We start from the raw sequence: 20,391 nt of genomic DNA on the forward strand, positions 1-20,391 counted from the left end.
CCAATTTTTTGGGAAGTGTCCTTTACACTCATCAGTGTCACTTCCTCATCTCCAACAAAGTTCTTTTTCTCTCCATTCACAATACATGGTGTGGGATATTGGGATATGGAAAGTGATCTTTCTGCCCTTGTTGGAACTACACTCTCTGCCCCCCAATTTCTTTTTTCGAGGTAGGGTTTTGCTGTAGTTCAGGTGACCTGGAATTTACTATGTAGTCTCAGGGTAGCCTTGAACTCACAATTATTCTCCTTCCCCTGCCTCCCAAGTGCTGGGATTAAAGGTGTACATGACCATGCCACGCTAGAACCACTCTTATTACAGTCTTCCATCACTTCCACCTCTTCCTTTTTCTACTTTTAAAATTTTTTTTTTCCCCTAAGGGAGAGTCTCACTCTAGCCCAGGATGACCTGGAATTTACTACATAATCTCATGGTGGCCTTGAACTCAAAGCGATCCTCCTACCTCTGCCTCCTGAGTGCTGGGATTAAAGGCATGAGCCACCACACCCAGCATGAAAAGAAACTTTTAATTAAGAGTAAATAAAATCTAGAGCCCATAAAGTGACGGAACGATTCCTATCTTAGAATATTTATGCAGAGATAAATTTGGCTGCCCTGGGAGTTAATACCTCAATCTGTAGATGAGGCATCCTTTAGTGTGGTGTCTGATCTTAGATGAGGCCATCGTTTAGTGTGGTGTCTGATCTTAGATGAGGCCATCCTTTAGTGTGGTGTCTGACCTTAGATGAGGATATCCTTTAGTGTGGTGTCTGATCATAGATGAGGCCATCCTTTAGTGTAGTGTCTGGTCTTAGATGAGGCCATCCTTTAGTGTGGTGTCTGATCTTAGATGACGATATCCTTTAGTGTGGTGTCTGATCTTAGATGAGGCCATCCTATGGTGTGGTGTCTGATCTTAGATGAGGCCATCCTTTAGTGTGGCGTCTGACCTTAGATGAGGCCATCCTTTAGTGTGGTGTCTGATCTTAGAGGGGGCCATCCTTTGGTGTGGTGTCTGATCTTAGATGAGGCCATCTTTTAGTGTGGTGTCTGATCTTATGAGGCCATCCTTTAGTGTAGTGTCTGATCTTAGATTAGGCCATCCTTTAGTGTGGTGTCTGATCTTAGATGACGCCATCCGTTAGTGTGGTGTCTGATCTTAGATGAGGATATGCTTTAGTGTGGTGTCTGATCTTAGATGAGGCCATCCTTTAGTGTGGTGTCTGATCTTAGATGAGGCCATCTTTTAGTGTGGTGTCTGATCTTAGATGAGGCTATCCTTTAGTGTGGTGTCTGATGTTAGATGAGGCCATCCTTTAGTGTGGTGTCTGATCTTAGATGACGCCATCCGTTAGTGTGGTGTCTGATCTTAGATGAGGATATGCTTTAGTGTGGTGTCTGATGTTAGATGAGGCCATCCTTTAGTGTGGTGTCTGATCTTAGATGAGGCCATCTTTTAGTGTGGTGTCTGATCTTAGATGAGGCCATCTTTTAGTGTGGTGTCTGATCATAGATGAGGCCATCTTTTAGTGTGGTGTCTGATCTTAGATGAGGCCATCCTTTAGTGTGGTGTCTGATCTTAGATGAGGCCATCCTTTAGTGTGGTGTCTGATCTTAGATGAGGCCATCTTTTAGTGTGGTGTCTGATCTTAGATGAGGCCATCTTTTAGTGTGGTGTCTGATCTTAGATGAGGCCATCCTTTAGTGTGGTGTCTGATCTTAGATGAGGCTATCCTTTAGTGTGGTGTCTGATCTTAGATGAGGCCATCCTTTAGTGTGGTGTCTGATGTTAGATGAGGCCATCCTTTAGTGTGGTGTCTGATCTTAGATGAGGCCATCCTTTAGTGTGGTGTCTGATCTTAGATGAGGCCATCCTTTAGTGTGGTGTCTGATGTTAGATGAGGCCATCTTTTAGTGTGGTGTCTGATCTTAGATGAGGCCATCTTTTAGTGTGGTGTCTGATGTTAGATGAGGCCATCCTTTAGTGTGGTGTCTGATCTTAGATGAGGCCATTCTTTAGTGTGGTGTCTGATCTTAGATGAGGCCATCCTTTAGTGTGGTGTCTGATCTTAGATGAGGCCATCCTTTAATGTGGTGTCTGATCTTAGATGAGGCTATCCTTTAGTGTGGTGTCTGATCTTAGATGAGGCCATCCTTTAGTGTGGTGTCTGATCTTATATGACGCCATCCTTTTGTGTGGTGTCTGATCTTATATGACGCCATCCTTTTGTGTGGTGTCTGATCTTAGATGAGGATATCCTTTAGTGTTGTGTCTAACTGAAGATGTACATCTATCATTTACCTTTTATTACTGACCTCTATGCTTTTTCCAGACAAGATAATTTGAATGTATCAATTACTTTTTGTGCCAAAGCAGAAATCATTTTCCAAAGCCTCAAAAATTTCTGCGAAAGATATTTTTGGTGAAAAATATATAAACACAGACTTAGGAAAGAATAAAGAAATAAAAAATTCTCAAAGTTTAATCATCAGATACTGAATTAAATAATTACAGCCATAAAGAAACTCTAAACCAGGCGTGGTGGAACATGCCTTTTAATCTCAGCACTGAGGAGACAGAAGTAGGAAGTTCACTGTGAGCTCAAGGCCAGCCTGGGACAACAGCGTGAGTTCCAGGTCAGCCTGGGCTACTGTAGGACCCTACTTGGAAAAAACCAAAAAACTTTTAAAGAGAAATTCTGCATTGCATGCTATTATGTAAAAAACAAAATACATGTATATGGAAAAACATCTTTCCTTAGTAGGAATTATGGGTTATCATAATCTATACTTTTCTATGCTTGATCAATTTTCAACAAAAAGTATATACAAATTTTTTTTTGGTTTGGCACATATGCTAACTTTTTTTTTCTTTTTCTTTTTAAATTTTATTGACAACTTCTAACATATGCTAATTTTTAAAAGCCAGAGTTTTGGGGCTAGAGAAATGGCTCTGTGGTTAAAGGAGCTTGTTTGCAAAGCTTCTGGCATGGATTCACTTCTCCAGCTGCCCATGTATAGCCAGATGAGCATTTGTTTTTAGTGGCAAAAGTCCTTGGCATGCCCATACATATACACACACATATATGTGTAAATAAATAAAATTGAGAAAATAAAAGCAAAAGTTTCAAAATATAATACTATATCAAGAGACAAATTGAAGAATGTTTAAAACTAATTTTTCTAGTCATACCACTTGAATCCATAGAATAACCAAGCTAGACTGGAGAGATGGCTTAGCAGTTATGGCACTTGCCTGTGAAGCTTAAGGACACATGTTCTACTCTCCAGATCCCACATTAGCCAGACACATAAAGGTGAGGCAAGCGCAAAGCTGCACATGCCCACTAGGTGGTGCAAGCATCTGGAGTTCCATTGCAGTGGCTAAGGCACTGGTGCACCTATTCTCTCTCTCTTTTCTCTCTCTAAAATAATAATAATAATAAAGGGCTGGAGAGATGGCTTAGCAGTTAAGCACTTGCCTGCGAAGCCTAAGGACCCCAGTTTGAAGCTCAATTCCCCAGTACCCACATAAGCCAAATGGTGGCAGAAGGTGGTACATGCATCTGGAGTTTGTTTGCAGTGGCTGGAGGCCCTGGAATGCCCATTCTCTCTCTCTCTTTTTCTCTGTCTGTCACTCTCAAATAAATAAAAAATAAGATAAATCTTTAAGAAATTAAAATTTAAATTAAAAAAAAATCAAGCCAGATAAGATTCACCTCCCAAGTCACTGTGTTAAGGGAGTTCCTCAGTTTACCAGAATGCCTTTCTGTCTTCATTCGGGCTCAGAATCTCTACTTCCAAAACTGGCACTTTAGACACCAGCTCTTCACAGGTATTTTCACTTGGAATTAAGTTAGAACTTTTATCCCCTATAGTGAAGTGATTTAATTTTTCCAATTCTTGTGAAAACTTCAAGACCTATGAAACGAAGTGAAAAGGCATATGCTCTAGTTTGTATACTTTTTTTTGTACAACTGTGAACAAGAACACTGATTCATTAGATGCTTAATTACTGCCTTACATAATATAAACTGACATCCCAATTAAAATCTTATTCCAACTTAATTCAACATTTTGCAGGTGCTATACATCTGAATCTATGTTTACAGTTGGCATAAGAGTATATAAACCTATGATTTCAGCAAAGAAACAAAAAGGTGATTTTGGTCTCCAGTGTTGGCACTTCAGGTTGCTGTTTAGAGTTTTGTTTAACAAGTTTTAAAAAAGTGATTTATAGAGTCTTACTGTATTATCACACAGTTTAGTCTTCAAGTGTTGAAGGTATTTCATTGATTCATAAAAGCAATGATATGATCCTTCAGTAAAACATTAGAAAGAATGTTAGGTACACATTGTAGATGATAGTTTCCAAACCATCTATTGATTTGAAAACACTTGAACTTGTAAAATCTTCCCAAGTACTGATATGGTTCCCACACTTTAGCCTATCAAAGAGTTTATTTAAAACACTATTCTATATTGGCAATCTAAACCAGGAGATTCAGGTTCAGTGATGTGGGTAGGACGTGGGAATTTATCCTTTAGACAAATGATAAACCTTCTGGGTCAATCTGGTACAAGCAGATGTTTCTAGAGTTACTGTCTTGTGAGATTTGGCAAAATATTGAGGTTTTCTGTTTTGCTTTTGGACAAACATATTCTTCTTTAAAAATATGTTTATCTGGGCATGGTGGCACACAACTTTAATCCCACCACTCAGGAGGCTGAGCTAGGAGGGTCTCTGTGACTTCAAGGCCAGCCTGAGATTACGTGGTGAATTCTAGGTCAGCCTGGGCTGGAGTGAGATCCTACCTTGAAACAAACAAGCTAACTAACTAACAAAAATATAAAGGAGCTGGGCGTGGTGGCGCACGCCTTTAATCCCAGCACTCGGGAGGCAGAGGTAGGAGGATTGCCATGAGTTCGAGGCCACCCTGAGACTACATAGTGAATTCCAGGTCAGCCTGAGCCAGAGTGAGACTCTACCTCGAAAAACAAAAACAAAAACAAAACAAAACAAAAAATATATATATATGAAAGAAAGGAAGAGAGAGAAGGGAAGGAGAGACAGAAGGAGGGAGGGAGGAAGAAAAAGAAAAGAAAAGCCCAACAGCCTGGGTTTGATTCCTTAGTTCCCATGTACAGCTAGATTTACAAAGTTGCACACATATCTGGAATTTGTTTGCAGCCCTGGTATCTGCCTGTCTCTCAAACAAACAAACAAACATAATAAATAAATAAAAATTTTTTTTGTTTTTTTTTTTTAAAGTAGAGTCTCGTTCTAGTCCAGGCTGACCCAGAATTTGCTATGTAGTCTCAGGGTGGCCTTGAAGTCATGGTGATCCTCCTACCTTTACCTCCTCAGTGCTGGGATTAAAGGTGTGCAGTACCACACCCAGCTAAACATATTTTATATATATATATATATATATATATATATATATATATATATATATATATTTATATTTATTTATTTGAGAGAGACAGACACAGAGAGAAGACAGATAGAGGGAGAGAGAGAGAACGGGCGCGCCAGGGCTTCCAGCCTCTGCAAACGAACTCCAGACGCGTGCGCCCCCTTGTGCATCTGGCTAACGTGGGACCTGGAGAACCAAGCCTCGAACCAGGGTCCTTAGGCTTCACAGGCAAGCGCTTAACCGCTAAGCCATCTCTCCAGCCCCATATTTTTTAAAGAATGAGCTGGGCTGGTGGCACATGGCTTTAATCCCAGCACTCAGGAGGCTGAGGTAGGAGGATCTCTGTGACTTCAAGGCCAGCCTGTGATTACATGGTATTCTAGGTCAGCTTGGGCTAGAGCGAGACCCTATCTCAAAAAACAAAAGTAAAAATGAAAATAAAAAAGAATGAAAGATGGATCTTCATTAAAGTACTGAATTAAGACAAACAGTAGCTTGTCTGAAAATGTTAATATCCATAGTAACTATATTTGATTCAAACAGAATGGATTTAAATCTGCTTTAAAAGACTTCTTTGATCTCTTAAGACCTTTCAATTCTCCAAAGAAAAATTGGAATATAAAACAGACTATAAACTCATAAATGCATATAATCTCTCCTGTGGACTACAGCCTTCCTGTGAAGAGGATAGTCTTTGAATTGGCCTTGGGAAATAGAAAGATATTGAGGGCAAAGAAGGACCAAGGGCACTAGGGAGATGGTTTAGTCAGCAAAATGCTTGCTTTGCAAGCATGAAGATCTGAATTTGATCCCCAGAACCCACATTTGAAAAAAAGCCAGGTGTGGTGGTATGCACTTGTAATCCCAGTGCTAGGTGGATTTCCAGAGATCACTGGCCAGCCAGCCTAGCCTGCTTGGTGAGTTCCAGGCCAGTGAAAGGCCCTGTATCAAAAATGATGAATGAAACCTGAGGAATAACACCTGAAGTTGTCCTCTAGTCTGTGCATGCGTGTGTGTGCGCGCGCGCACACACACACACAAGGATGGTAGCATATTTTAAGCATGGGGAGCATTGTGGTCAAAGGCACTAACATAGAATTGAGGAAATTAATTTGAGAAGGAAGGAATTGGGCTGACTGGAGCAGAGGCAACAACATAAGCAGCTGAGGAAACAAGGCAACATGGAAAGAGGAGTTATATGATGAAGGGGCTTGACATTACATACAGCAAGTATTTGTCTTTGTAAAAATATTTTTATTTGTGTGTGTGTGAGAGAGAGAGAGAGAGAGAGAGAGAGAGAAACAGAGAAAATTGGCACACCAGTACTTTCTGCCACTGCAAAGAACTCCAGATACATATGCCACTTTGTACGTCTGACTTTTCATGGGTACTGGAGCATTGAGCCCAGGCCGTCAGGTTTTCCAAGTAAGTGCCTTTAAACACTGAGATAATTTGCCAGTCCCCAAGAATCTGTCTTTTAATAGTTAACAGCAGGATTTAATGCTCTAGCAAACTGAAGACGAGAGTACCACTAATACTGAGCACTTTCTACATTGTCTGGGTTCTAACACAACCCAAAAAAAGGACAGTTTGCTCTTTATCATGAAGAATAAATGCTCATTGGACCTTTTATGACACAGATATGTGGGAAAGGACAAACTTCCAATTTGATCATAATGATAATAGCGCAATCTAACAGCCACCTTTGAAACCAAAGAATTAGGGTGATTGGGATTTTAGGGTAGGATGGGAAGGGCATAGGCTGAGAATCACTATATAACTTGACAGTAGTTTAACTTTTGTGGGCCTTCGTGTTCTTTGTATAAATTGAAGGAGCTGGCCTACATGATTAGACCCGTTTCAGCTATAAAGTTTTGTAACATGCCGGGCATGGTGGTGCATGCCCTTAATGCCAGCATTTGAGAGGCAGAGGTAGGAGGATCACCATGAGTTCAAGGCCACCCTGAGACTACATAGTGAATTCCAGGTCAGCCTAGACTAGAGTGAAACCCTACCTTGAAAAACCAAAGATAAATGAATAAATAAATAAATGTATGTTTTGTGACATGACTCTAGATGTTGTGACCCAAATAAAAAGTCTGTGAAACAGGAGCTTTACCCAATATAGTAAGTATAACTTCTGTTTTAAAAATGTATTATTATTATTTGTGTGTGTGTGTGTAGGGAAAGATGATGGTAAGGCAAACACAATATCAGGGAGGCACAAAGACATACAAGATTTTATTGATTTTTTTTTTTTTTTTTTTTTTTTTGAGTTAAGGGTCTTGCTCTAGCCCATGCTGACCTGGAATTTACTATATTGTCTTAGGCTGGCTTTAAAGTTACAGAGATCTTACCTCTACCTCCTGAGTGCTGGAATTAAAGGGGTTTACCACCACACTTGACATAAAAATTCTTTTAAAAATTTTCGTTTATTTTTATTTATTTATTTGAGAGTGACAGAGAGAGAAAAAGGGAGGTAGGGGAGGGAGGGAGGGATCTCATAATGTCTTCTTCCTACCTTGTTCTTTATGTTCACTTTTTTTTTTTTTTTTGGTTTTTCGAGGTAGGGTCTCACTCTAGCTCAGGCTGACCTGAAATTCACTATGGAGTCTCAGGATGGCCTTGAACTCACGGCAATCCTTCTACCTCTGCCTCCCGAGTGCTGGGATTAAAGGCATGCGCCACCATGCCTGGCTTTATGTTCACTTTTCCAGTGATACTATGAAAGACAGTTGAACTGCTCAATGTGATGGAGACTGCCCTTGCTGACAAGGAAGCATAAACAAACTCTGGTTGTAGACTGTGTCCTATCTATCCCTGTGTATTGAACCTTTCCTCCCTATGTTACGTACCACAACAGGTGCCACAGAAATTTAGCTGGCAGAAGCTGACTTAAGGTAAGATATTCACAGATTTATTCTAAGGGCCAAATACTGGTTGAAGTCTGAATATGTATCCTGAAATACAATTTGATGTATAATCCATGATACTGTATTATATAATAATAATAATAAACTCCAATTTCTAGGTCATCTGTTACTGAAAGTTTGTTTTTATTTTATTTAAATACAAGATATCCTATATGTTAAGCATTTAAATAACACTTCAGTCTCACCTGGGCTTCTAATTCAGAATTCTCTTTTTGTAGCAGGTCATATGCTATTAAAAATTGCTCTCTGCTCTCTGCTGCCTTTGGAAGACTTTGAATTTCCTTATAAAGACACATAAGTTCTGACTTTGATTTTTGAAATTCCTGTTTAAAAAATAAAGATATTTTATAAAATAAAACAAGACTATTTCCCCTAAAGGTATATTTCTCAAAAGGAATCTTAAAATGGTCCTAACAATTTTTGAATTTTACATATTTGTCATTGGTTGGAAGAGTGAGTTTAAAGGATCATTCCTACCTGGGGCAAAGCTTACATAGAGATAAGACCTTCAGTATCGCCACCTACATTAAACAGCTCTAGTATCTTTCTTAAACTGTATCTCATAGAAGGATGTAGTACTATGCAGTTTAGCTTCAAACTGTGGCACCCCCGGAAGAGGACTATTGAAACCATGGCTCAGAGACCTTAATGCTCTGCCTGAGTTTGTTAGCCAGAAAGTTGTAAAGAAAAGGATCAGTGTCTGACTGCAGACTCCATTCTCACTACACCACGTGTAGTTGCTGACTTCATCCACTAGGATTTCTCCCTCTCATTTTCTGCTTATACCCATGAAAGAAAATGCTTTAGTTTTAGACTTTTTAAAATCAATTTTTTATACTGATTACATGGAATATGCAGTGTTAGAATGGAGGGTGACTAGGGGCTCACAGTCTATAGTTCTCAGGACCCAACAGGTTAAGTAACATTAATGTTATGGGAGGAGATGCTTGCTATTTTCTGTAAGCCTTGCAATCAGAGGGTATGGAGGGTACTGATGGGCTCGGGCTGAAAGGCAGTAAGGTAAGGAATAGCTTCCTGAAGCCACAGAAGAGGGTGGGAGCATCCATTTCTTATCTCACATCACTGAGAATTCCTGTATGCCATTTTGGGGCATCACACTGCGGTCACCCACTCTGTGACTGCTTCATTACTATCTTCTTCTAAACTGGTGACCTGCACTTCCATGAACTCACTCACTTCCAGGTCTCTCTTCACAGTGCAGGCTGATTATGTCTCCTGAGAAATTCTTCCTCAATGGCAGGACATGAAGTCAAAATGTGAGCTAAGTCCGAAACTCTATGAACACCATAACCATCAACTGTCTGCTACTTACAGAACTCTTTGGCTAGTGCTGAGAGGTAGCCTTAGAAAACAACAGTGCTACCCCAGTATTACTGCTAGTAATGCATCATTTTTGGTGCTCTTTCCCCCTCAAAATCCGTATGTTGAGCCCCTAGGTCCCCAATATGACTATACATGGAAAAAATGTCGTAAAGACTGAATGGAAACACAACGGTGGAGCCCTAGCAGGGTAGGTCTGGTGCTTTTATAAGAGACACAGCAAGAAGGAGGCCATCTGCTAACTAGGAACAAGCCCTTACCAGGAACTGAATTATTTTGCGACTTTCTAGTCTCCAGAACTATGAGGAAACAAATTTCCATTGTTCAAGCCACCCAACCTATGGTACTTAATTATGGCAGCCTAAGCTAATATATACAATTGTAATTTGTTTTAAAATCAAAAATAAATGACAACATGAAATTCCAAAATTAGGAAAAGGAGAAGAAAACAGCACCCTGAATGATAATACCTCACTATCCACTTTCAAGGACTTCTGTATAGTAAGAAAGTCAGATATCAATTGCTTTTTCTTCTCTCTCTCTTCTGACAAATAACTTTCAAATATCTTAATATTTTCTGGGCTCATTTTCAATATCTGTAAAAAAATTTTACATAATTTATTTTGTACACAATAACAATATTTCTTATAAATTTTAACACTAACAAGTTTCAATCTAATGCAGTCATGTAGGGGATATACAAACCTAGGAAAACTAGTTAATAAGACACATTTAAAAAAAATATTTCTTTAGGGCTGGAGAGACAGCTTAGTAGTTAAGATGTTTGCCTGCAAAGCCAAGTGACCCAAGTTTGATTCCTCAGGATCTACGTAAGCCAGAAGCACAAAGTGGCACATGCATATAGAATTCATTTGTAGCAAGTAGAGGCCCTGCCACACCCATTCTCTTTTCCTCCCTATCTGCCTCTTCCTTTCTCTCAAATAAATAAAAATAAAATATTTAAAAATAAATAAATAAGGGGCTGGAGGAATGGCTTAGCAATTAAGGCGCTTGCCTGCAAAGCTGAAGGACCGAGGTTTGATTCCCCAGGACCCATGTAGCTCAGATGCACAAGGTGGTGCATGCATCTGGAGTTCATTTGTAGTGGCTGAAAGCCCTGACAAGCCCATTCTCTCCCTCTTTTTCTACCTTTTTCTCCCTCTCTTTCTACCTTTCTCTCTCTAAAAGTAAGTAAAATAAATTAAAACATAATAAATAAATAAAGCTAGGCATGATGGCACATGCCTTTAATCCCAGCTGTTGGGAGGCAGAGGTAGGAAGATTGCTATTAGTAGTGCGAGGCCACCCTGAGACTACATAGTGAATTCCAAGTCAGCCCGGGCTAGAATGAAACACTAACTCAAAAAATAAAAAAATAAAGAAATAAGGGCTGGAGGTGGCTGAGCAATTAAGGTGCTTAACTGCAATGCCTAAGGATTGAGGTTCAATTCCCCATAAACCAGATATACAAGGTGGCACATGTGTCTGGAGTTCTTTTGCAGTGGCTGGAAGCCCTGGTACTCCTATTCTCTCTCTCTCTCTATGCCTCTTTCTCTCTCTTAAATAAGTAAATAAATAAATAACCCCACCCACCCCCAAAATAAGAACAACTAAGGGATGGATAGATTCCTCTCTCTCAAATAAATAAAAATAAAAATTTAAATAAACAAACTAAATAAAAATATGTATTTACTTATTTGCAAGTAGAGAGAGAGAGATGAGATAGAGAATATAAGAATAGGCATGCCAGGGCCTCTAGCTACTGTAAACTAACTCCATATACATTGCCACCTTGTGCATCTGGCTTATGTGGGTACTGGAAAATTGAACCCAGCCATCGAGCATTGCAAGTAAGTGCCTTTAACTGCTGAGCCATCTTTCCAGCTGCCAAGACACATTTTTCTCCCCAAGCCTGTTTATACAACTGCTACATGTAGTAATCCTTGTTCTACTCACATTATAGCCCTCACATAATTTTTTTTTATTTTGTTTTTGTTGTTTTTGTTTTCGAGGTAGGGTCTCATTCTAGCCCAAGTTGATCTGGAATTCACTCTGTATTCTCAGGGTGGCCTCGAACTTGTGGTGATCCTCCTACCTCTGCCTCCCAAGTGCTGGGAATAAAAGCGTGCATCACCATACCTGGCCCCTCACATAAATTTCTTTTTTCTAATTTTTTTTTTTGTTTATTTACCTCACATAAATTTTAAGCAACTACCTGATGTAAGACATTGATGGAATCTTTCCAAATGAACTGATGATGGTCACTGGTATAATAATGGTGATGGCTAGTTTTTACTGAGGGCTTATCACAGTCAGACATTATGGGAAAGGCTTGACAAGAACTGTCTCATTTTGTTTTCTCAGGTCCATGTGACATTGTAACTATTTCATCATACTTTTTTTCAGAGGAGTTAGGTGAGTCTCAGATATGTTATCTGTCCAAGATCACACAGTATTTAAACTTAAATTTCTTATTTTTATATCTATTCTCTTTGGCCATGTTAATGTACATTTTCTGTTGTGTACCAAAACCTACTAGGATATCCAATGAAATCAAAATAGTTTCACTGAGCACACAGACAGTGGATTTGTCAAGGGAACCAGCTGCATGCTTGACATGTGGGAGGGCAGACCAGTCCTGCCCAGCTGTTGACCATCAGTGGACACTGAGCTAGTTACCTCACTTTTCTTAGTCTCAGTTTCCTCAAATGGAAAGTTAGGATGATACCTGAACACATGTGGGCACTTGGTTCACAGAAAATGCCCAGGAAATAGTGGTTTCTATTATCATTGGGTTGTTCAGAATCCTCATATGTATTCAGTGAGGTAATATGTTTCAATCATTTCCACAGCTTTAATGTGTCCTGACTAATTTCTTGGAACTTTCCTATAATGTGTGCTCACAATCACTGGGTAAAGGTTTACCATTTCCAGAAGTGCTTTCTCCCTTGTTCCATGTTCAGCCACCCTTGAGCCTTGTTACCAGGCTTGCCTCACTTGTGTTAGAAAATGTAACTGAAAAATCATTTCAAGCCAGTGTGCTGGCTCATGTCTGTAATCCCAGTACCTGGGATTAGGAGGATCAAGTGTTCAAAGCCAACCTTGGCTTCATAGTGGGTTCAAGCTACCTAGGGCTCCATGAGACCCTATCTCCAAAACAAACAAACAAAAAAAACAAAAAAAAAAATCATTTTCTTACCTCATTCAAATCTTGTTTAACTGTCTCTTGATCTTTCATACTGGTTTTTCTTCTATCTTCCTGTGTTACTGATAACTCAGCTCTAAGATAGAAATCTTAACCCAAATAAATTACCAGTTAAAATACACAGATGTGCTACTTTTAAAAAGAATACTTTAGGGTTGGAGGGATGGCTTAGTAGTTAAGGCATTTGCCTGAAAAGCCTAAGGACCCACGTTCAGTTTCCCAGGACCCACATTAGCCAGATGCACAAGGGGGCACAAGTGTCTGGAGTTCGTTTGCAGTGGCTTTTAGCCCTGGGGTACCCATTCTCTCTTTCTCTCTCTCTCTCTCTTTCTCTGTCAAATAAATAAATAAAATACTAAAAAGAACACTTTAAAAATAAGCTACATTAAAAAAGCTACATTTTGTAAAGATCCTTCCTGGAGACTGAAATCCTAATATATTATAATATATATATATGTATGTATTTGGTTTTTCAAAAGGTCTTACTCTAGCCCAGGCTGACCTGGAATTCATGATGGAGTCTCAGGATGGCCTCAAATTCACAGCAATCCTCCTACCTCTGCCTCCTGAATGCTGAGATTAAAGGCATGCAACACCACACCTGGCCTGATTTTTTTTTTCCTACAAATAAGTTTTACCTTTTAGCTAGCCTTGGACCAATTATTTTTTTCTATATGAGCTGACTTATTATGGATTTAAACTTCTGCCTTTGTTTAGCAGTGAGCCAAGGGAAGCAGAAATGGAAAAACACACCACAGAAACCTGACTACTCTGGGTTCATCAACTTGAGACTCTTCCATTGACAGTTGTAACATTAAATGTCAATTAAACAGGAATATCAAGCTCAAGTTGATGTATAAGGAGAGTAGGAAATGCTCCTTTAAAAAATGCATGCTGCTGAGTGTGGTGGCATACACCTTTAATTCCAGCACTTGGGAGGCAGAAGTAGGAAGATCACCCTGAGTTCAAGGCCACCCTGAGACTATACAATGAATTCCAGGTCAGCCTGGACTAGAATGAGACCCTACCTGGAAAAACAAAACAAACAAATAAAAATGATGCTAACATGTACACAAAGTGGCACACATGTCTGGAGTTTGTTTGCATTGTCTAGAGACTCTGGGGCCAATTCTCTCTCTCTTTTTCTCTCTCTCTCTCTCATAAAAAAAAAATAAATAAAAAGGCCAGTCTGTTGGGCTTGCCTCAAAAAAAAAAAAAAAAAAAGAATACTAAAACCATCTCAGCAACTTTTATAACTTTTATAATTTCTCCATCCTAGTGGTAGGGGCAAGAAGTATAGTCAAGAATTGTCAAGCTGGGCGTGGTGGTGCATGCCTTTAATCCCAGCACTGCCTTGATTTTGAGGCTACCCTGAGACTACATAGTGAATTACAGGTCAGCCTGGGCTAGAGTGAGACCTTATCTTGAAAAACCACCAAAAAAAATTTTTAATGTCATTTTATATATAGCACTGCACAGAGGGATGAGGAAGGACAGAGTCTTCTCCCAGAACAGTCTGTCTGGCTCTTCGGCCAACAGCAGCTCTGGTGAACACTTTCTATTGTCCACATATAACATGTTCCCTTAGCCCCATCCTTCTGCTACAAAGCAGAAGAGACACCTCAATTTTTTTTTTTTTTTTTTTGAGGTAGGGTTTCACTCTAGTCCAGGCTGACCTGGAATTAACTCTGTATTCTCAGGGTGGCCTCGATCTCATAGTGACCCTCCTACCTCCTGGGTGCTGGGACTAAAGGCGTGTCCCACCATGCTTTTTTTTTTTTTTTTTTTTTTTGAGGTAGGGTCCTGCTGTAGCTCTGGCTGACCTGGAATTCACTATGTAGTCTCAAGGTGGCCTCCAACTCATGGCAATCTTCCAACCTCTGTCTCCCAAGTGCTGGGATTAAAGGTGAATGCCACCATGCCCATCTTCTTCGTGTGTTTTTTGTTTTGTTTTGTTTTTTTGGTTGTTGTTGATGTTCCAATTCTTAAAACTGAAAAGGACCTCAATTCTTAAAACTGAAAAGGTACTGGTGACTCATGCCTTCAATCTCAGCACTTGGGAGGCTGAGGTAAGAGAATCTTTATGAGTTTGAGACCAGTTTAGGCTAGAGTGAGTTTCAGGCCAGCCTTGACTACAATGAGACCCTGCTTCAAAAAAATTAAATAATGGGGGCTGGAGAGATGATTTAGCACTTAAAGCACTTGCCTGAAAAGCCAAAGAATCCAGGTTCAACTCCTCAGGACCCACATAAACCAGATGCACAAGGGGGCACATGCGTCTGGAGTTTGCAGGGCTAAAGGCCCTGGCACATCCATTCTCTCTGCTTCTTTCTCTCTCTCTCTTAAATAAATAAAAAATTTAAAAATTAAATAATGGGCTGGAGAGATGGCACAACACAAAGTGGTGCATGCAACTGGAGTTCATTTGCAGCAGCCAGAGGCCCTGGTGCACCCATCCTCTCTCTTTTCCTGTCTCTCTTTGCAAATACATAAGCAAATAAATATTTAAATGTTAAAAAAAAGACAAGCAAAAATCTGAAAACACCCTTAATTTCCCTATGCTTTTTTTAGTAAGCATGTTGGGTATTTTAGTAATTTAAGAAGGTAGCTTTTTCAAATAACGTATTTGAAACAACTTATAATAGCATGCATTTACACACCTATTCATATACTTTAGTTTGTATTTTATATTTGGAAGTATCTGAATATAGTTTATACAAATGTAACTCAACTTCACCATAATTTATGGTATGTTGAATTTAGTTACATGTTTAGGCAATTTATGTGCTTCATGAAACTGAGGAATGCAGTTTAAAGCAAGAAATGGATTCACATGATGTGGGAAGTGAGCTTTGAGGTAGAGCTGTCTGGGTGGTGAGGGGAGCCCACCTCAGCTATCAGCCAGCAGAAACCAAAGAGGAAAGCAAAAGGCTGGTTATAGGTACCAAGGGGCAACTGCCAATAATGGTGGAGAAACAGTTTAACAGCTCAGAATGCTTTACTTGCAGTATTCTACTGGGAGCAAGGCAGGGCTCACTTACTGCGCTTAACCCACTGGTGTATCCCAGGCACAGACTGGCAAGGTTCACTGCTGTCACCTCTCCAGTTAGTCACATGAGAAGGCTAAGGCTTTCTAGAGAGAGAGAGGCCCACTCATCATCTCTGGATGGAGGCGGTTTATGTGCACAGCTGGGTTTATAATAAATCCCCTGTATAAATCTCTATAAATCTCCACAAGAGTTGGTGCTGTGTGGAAAATGGGCTCTAAGGCCAGATAAGCCTGCCGCAACTGCCGGCTCTGGCTTCTACTTTGGTCCAGTCTCCTTAAAGCTCCCAGTGTGAAAGGACACTCTTGTGCTTGCCTTGAGGAAGTCGGTTGAGGGGATTAGGGGAGATTACAGTTGAGAGGCACCTGGGAGACGTCAGGCGCTTATTCTGCTGTGGCTGTTATCCCTGAGGAGCAACTCACATTTCTCCCGTTAGGCATTTTCTCTGAGAGTGCGCAAAGTGACCGACAGCACTAGGATGGCCTGTTTACTGTTGAAGCTGCTGGCAAGCAGGAACACGCATAGTTTTAGGAGTATGTTTGGTAAAAGGGACTGTTTCTGGATTTTCTTTTTAAACCGAAGGATACCTCTTCCCTTGTTTTCCTTCTTCACAGGTACTTCCTCAATAACTCCTGCACTCTGCGTTCATCTTGGGGCCTGCTGCCTAGGTCAGCCTGCCTCATGTGGATAGACAGGTGATAGAATTAGAAGAGCGCCATCACAGTCACCACTGCGGGCAGACGGCACTGACTACCTAAGAAGTTAAAGAATTTCAGCCCTTCTCACACAAGAGAATTCTTTGGGAAAAATTCTCTTTTGGCAGTCCACTTACCACTAGCCCTTTGCTGCACTCAGTTTATTCTAGACTTCATTGCCCCATGAACAAATGGAGGAAATGGGACTGGGCTTAGAAAAAGGATGTGGCTCAGTGGGTAGAGTGTTTACCTAGCATGCACAAAGCCTTCCATTCAATTCCCAGCACTGCACAAAGCTAGGCATGATAATGACGTACCCCTGTAATCCTAGCACTTGGGAGGTGTAGACAAGAGGATCAAGAGTTCAAGGTCATTGTCAGCTACAAAGGGGGCAGGCCAGCCTGAGAACCCTGTCTCAAAGAAAGAAGAAAGAAAAAACAATGAGGATGGGATGAAGAAATGAATATCAAAAGTATCCTTTTTTCCAAGATGCCACATGAAAGGGCAAATTGGAACATAGTTATCCTTTTTCCTACAAAGTCAAAAAGGAAGAATGGAAAAATGAGGTTTGCATGAGAGATACATCCTGCTTTTGCTTATGATTTATATAAAACTTTTTATCTTCAAAAGCACTGAAGTATTTCACATGTAACTTTTAAAATTTTTATTTTGCCATTTTTTGTAGTTCTTCTGTTTTACCTTTGCTCTCTTGTATTAACTAGTATTTGAGTATTGTTTGCTTTTTCCAGGTTCCTTATATGTGTGCTTTTCTTTTTCTTCAGCATAGAGGATTCTTTCAAGTATTTTCTGTAGAGCTGGTTTTGTCTCAAATATTCCTTTTGTCTGCTTTTGTTGCGGAATGTCCTTATTTCTCCATTTATTTGAATGGATAGCTTTGCAGGATAAAATAACCTTGGTTGGCAGTTGTTATTTTTCAGAACTTGGAATACATCACTCCAAGTCCTTCTGGCTTTTAAAGTTTCTGTTGAGTAATCTGCTGTGATCCTGATGGGCTTGCCTTTGTATATTACTTGATTTTTCTTTCTAACTGCTTTTAATATGTTTTCTTTGGTTTGTATGTTTGGTAGTTTAATTATAATATGGTGAGGATAGGTTCTTTCCAGGTTTTGTCTGTTTGGTGTTCCTGTATATGCATTGGCATCTCTTTCCCAATTTGGGGGAAGTTTCCTTATATGTTAAATTTTTATTTTTTAAAATGTTTTATTTTTATTTATTTATTTGAGAGAGAAATAGTCAGAGAGGGAGAGAGGGAGGAAGGGAGAGAGAAAGGGAGGAACAGAGAGAGAAAGAGAGAGAGGGAGAGAGAATGAAAATGCCAGAGCTTCTAGCCATAGCAAATGAACTCCAGATGCATGAGCCACCTTGTGCATCTGGCTTATGTGGATCCTGGGGAATCGAACTGAGGTCCTTTGGCTTTGCAGGCAAACACCTTAACCACTAAGCCATCTCTCCAGCCCTATTTTTTATTTATTTGAGATAGAGAGAAAGAGGCGAGGGATGGGGGAGAGGGACAGAATGGTCACACCAGGGCCTCTAGCCACTACAAATGAACTACAGACACATGCACTACTTTGTGCATCTGGTTTACAGGGGTCCTGGGGAACAGAATCTGGGTCCTTTGGCTTTGCAAGCAAGCACCTTAACTGCTAAGCCATCTCTCCAGCCTGATATCTAACAATTTTGAATAAAATATTATCCCATCAAGTATTTATAGTCACATTTCTTATTGACTTATTTTCACTCATTCATTATCTCAATAAACAATCATTGAATACAAAATATATATTGGTATTTTACTGGGTCATAGGGATATAACAATAGGTACTATTATTGTTCTGTTTACAGAGATGGAAATTAAGAATCAAAAAGATAAGAAATATGTTCCAAATTACAACTTAAGTGGTAAGAGCTAGGATTTGAACTCAGATAACTTTAAGAATGTTCCTAACTTTTTTGTTTGTTTGTTTTTCGAGTTAGGGTCTCACTCTGGCCCAGGATGACCTGGAATTAACTATGTAGTGTCAGGGTAGCATTGAATTCGTGGCAATCCTACTACTTCTGCCTCCCGAGTGCTGGGGTTAAAGGCATGCACCACTACGCCTGGCTAAATGTTCCTAACTTTTAAACTAAACTGCCTTGATGAATATCTCTGTGTATTATAAATAGCCACATAGTCGTGTCCTAGCCAAATATCATGGTGGAAACCAGGTGTGGTCGTGCACACCTTTAATCCCAGAACTTGGGAGGCAGAGGTTGGAGGATCACTGTAAATTTGAGGCCACCCTGAGACTACATAGTGAATCCCAGGTCAACCTGGGTTACAACAAGACTCTACCTCAATAAAAAAATAATCATGGGCTGGAGAGATGGCTTAGTGGTTAAGCACTTGCCTGTGAGGCCTAAGGACCCTGGTTTGAGGCTCGATTCCCCAGGACCCATGTTAGCCAATGCATAGGGGGCACATGTGTCAGGAGTTCGTTTGCAGTGGCTGGAGGCCCTAGTGCGTCCATTTTCTCAATCTCTCTCTCTCTCTCTCTCTCTCTCTCTCTCTCTGTGCCTCTTTCTCTCTGTGTCACTCTCAAATAAATAAAAATAACAAAAAAAAAAATCATGGTGGAGAGCACAGATGTGAAGGCAAACACATTACACATGGAGTTAGAATCACAGAAGTGAGGAAACACAAACATTTTAAGAGAAATAATTGTTCGAATTCTCCTATACTTGATGAAAACTGTAAGCCCACAAAGCTAAGATGCTCAAGCAGTCCCAATCAAGTAAGTACTAAGAAAATCCAGGCACATTGCAAACTGCTGAAAAAACTCTTGTAAATACCAGATGAAAAAGAAACTACATAAAGAAAAGACTTGCTACAGGCTTGTCAGAAGCTCTGAAACAAGCAGACAAAAGAATAACAACAGTTATAAAGCACTGAAAGGAATGTTTGCTTCTTGTTTTAAGAGGTGGGCCACACTGTAGCCCAAGTTGGCTTCAAACTCTCTATGTACCTGAGGATGACCTTAAACTTCTAATCCTCCTGCATCTACCTCCCAAGTGCTGGGATCATAGTCATGTATCACCATGCCCCACACTTAAAATTTTATAATTGTTAAAATAGCCTTCAGGAGAGATGGCTTAATGGTTAAGGGGCTTGCCTGTGAAGCCTAAGGACCCATGTTCAACTCTCACACAAGCCAAATGCACAAGGTGGCACGAGCATCTGGGGTTTGTTTGCAGTGGCTAGAGGCCCTGGAAACTAATTCTCCCCCCCACCCCCGCCCTTCTCTTTCTCTCTCATTCTCTCATAAATTAAAAAAAAAAAAATGAAGTGAAGAGTCGGGCATGGTGCTTTAATTCTAGCATTTAGGAGGCTAATGTAGGAGGATCATCATGAGTTTGAGGCCACCCTGAGATACAGAGTAAATTCCATGTAAGCCTGGGTGAATAGGCTCCAGATGAGACCCTGATTCAAAATCAATCAATCAATCAATAAAGGTGACTGGGTGTGGTGGTGCACACCTTTAATCCCAGCACTTGGTAGGCAGAGGTAGGAGGATCACTATGAGTTCAAGGCCACCCTGGGCTAGAGAGACCTTACCTCAGAAAAAATAAAAATTAAAAAAAAATATAAATGAAAGCAAGAGGGAGTAGGAAGCCCCAGGAGTCTGTTTCCTCACTTAGATAACCGTCCCACTGGTAGAATCCAAGGCAACTGCTTTGAGACTTTGGAGT

General features: G+C 40.2%; 1 protein-coding gene across 5 annotated transcripts in view; it reads right to left on the bottom strand.

Moving 5' to 3' along the window:
- Positions 1 to 20,391, bottom strand: part of Ccdc30 (coiled-coil domain containing 30) — a 164,646-nt gene that overhangs the window by 81,784 nt on the left and 62,471 nt on the right. The window contains exons 8-10 of one of the 5 annotated variants that reach the window (XM_045149710.1): positions 10,165 to 10,290; positions 8,539 to 8,676; positions 3,758 to 3,921 (exon numbers count right to left, since the gene is read on the bottom strand). The exons of 3 other annotated variants lie outside the window; for them this stretch is intronic. In XM_045149710.1, coding sequence (XP_045005645.1) covers positions 3,758 to 3,921; positions 8,539 to 8,676; positions 10,165 to 10,290 — 428 coding nt within the window. The remainder of the gene's footprint in view (positions 1 to 3,757; positions 3,922 to 8,538; positions 8,677 to 10,164; positions 10,291 to 20,391) is intronic. One more of the 5 variants, XM_045149711.1, reaches the window with a different exon arrangement.

Source organism: Jaculus jaculus, chromosome 5 (assembly GCF_020740685.1).
Source record: "Jaculus jaculus isolate mJacJac1 chromosome 5, mJacJac1.mat.Y.cur, whole genome shotgun sequence".
In the NCBI taxonomy this organism is placed as follows: domain Eukaryota; kingdom Metazoa; phylum Chordata; class Mammalia; order Rodentia; family Dipodidae; genus Jaculus; species Jaculus jaculus.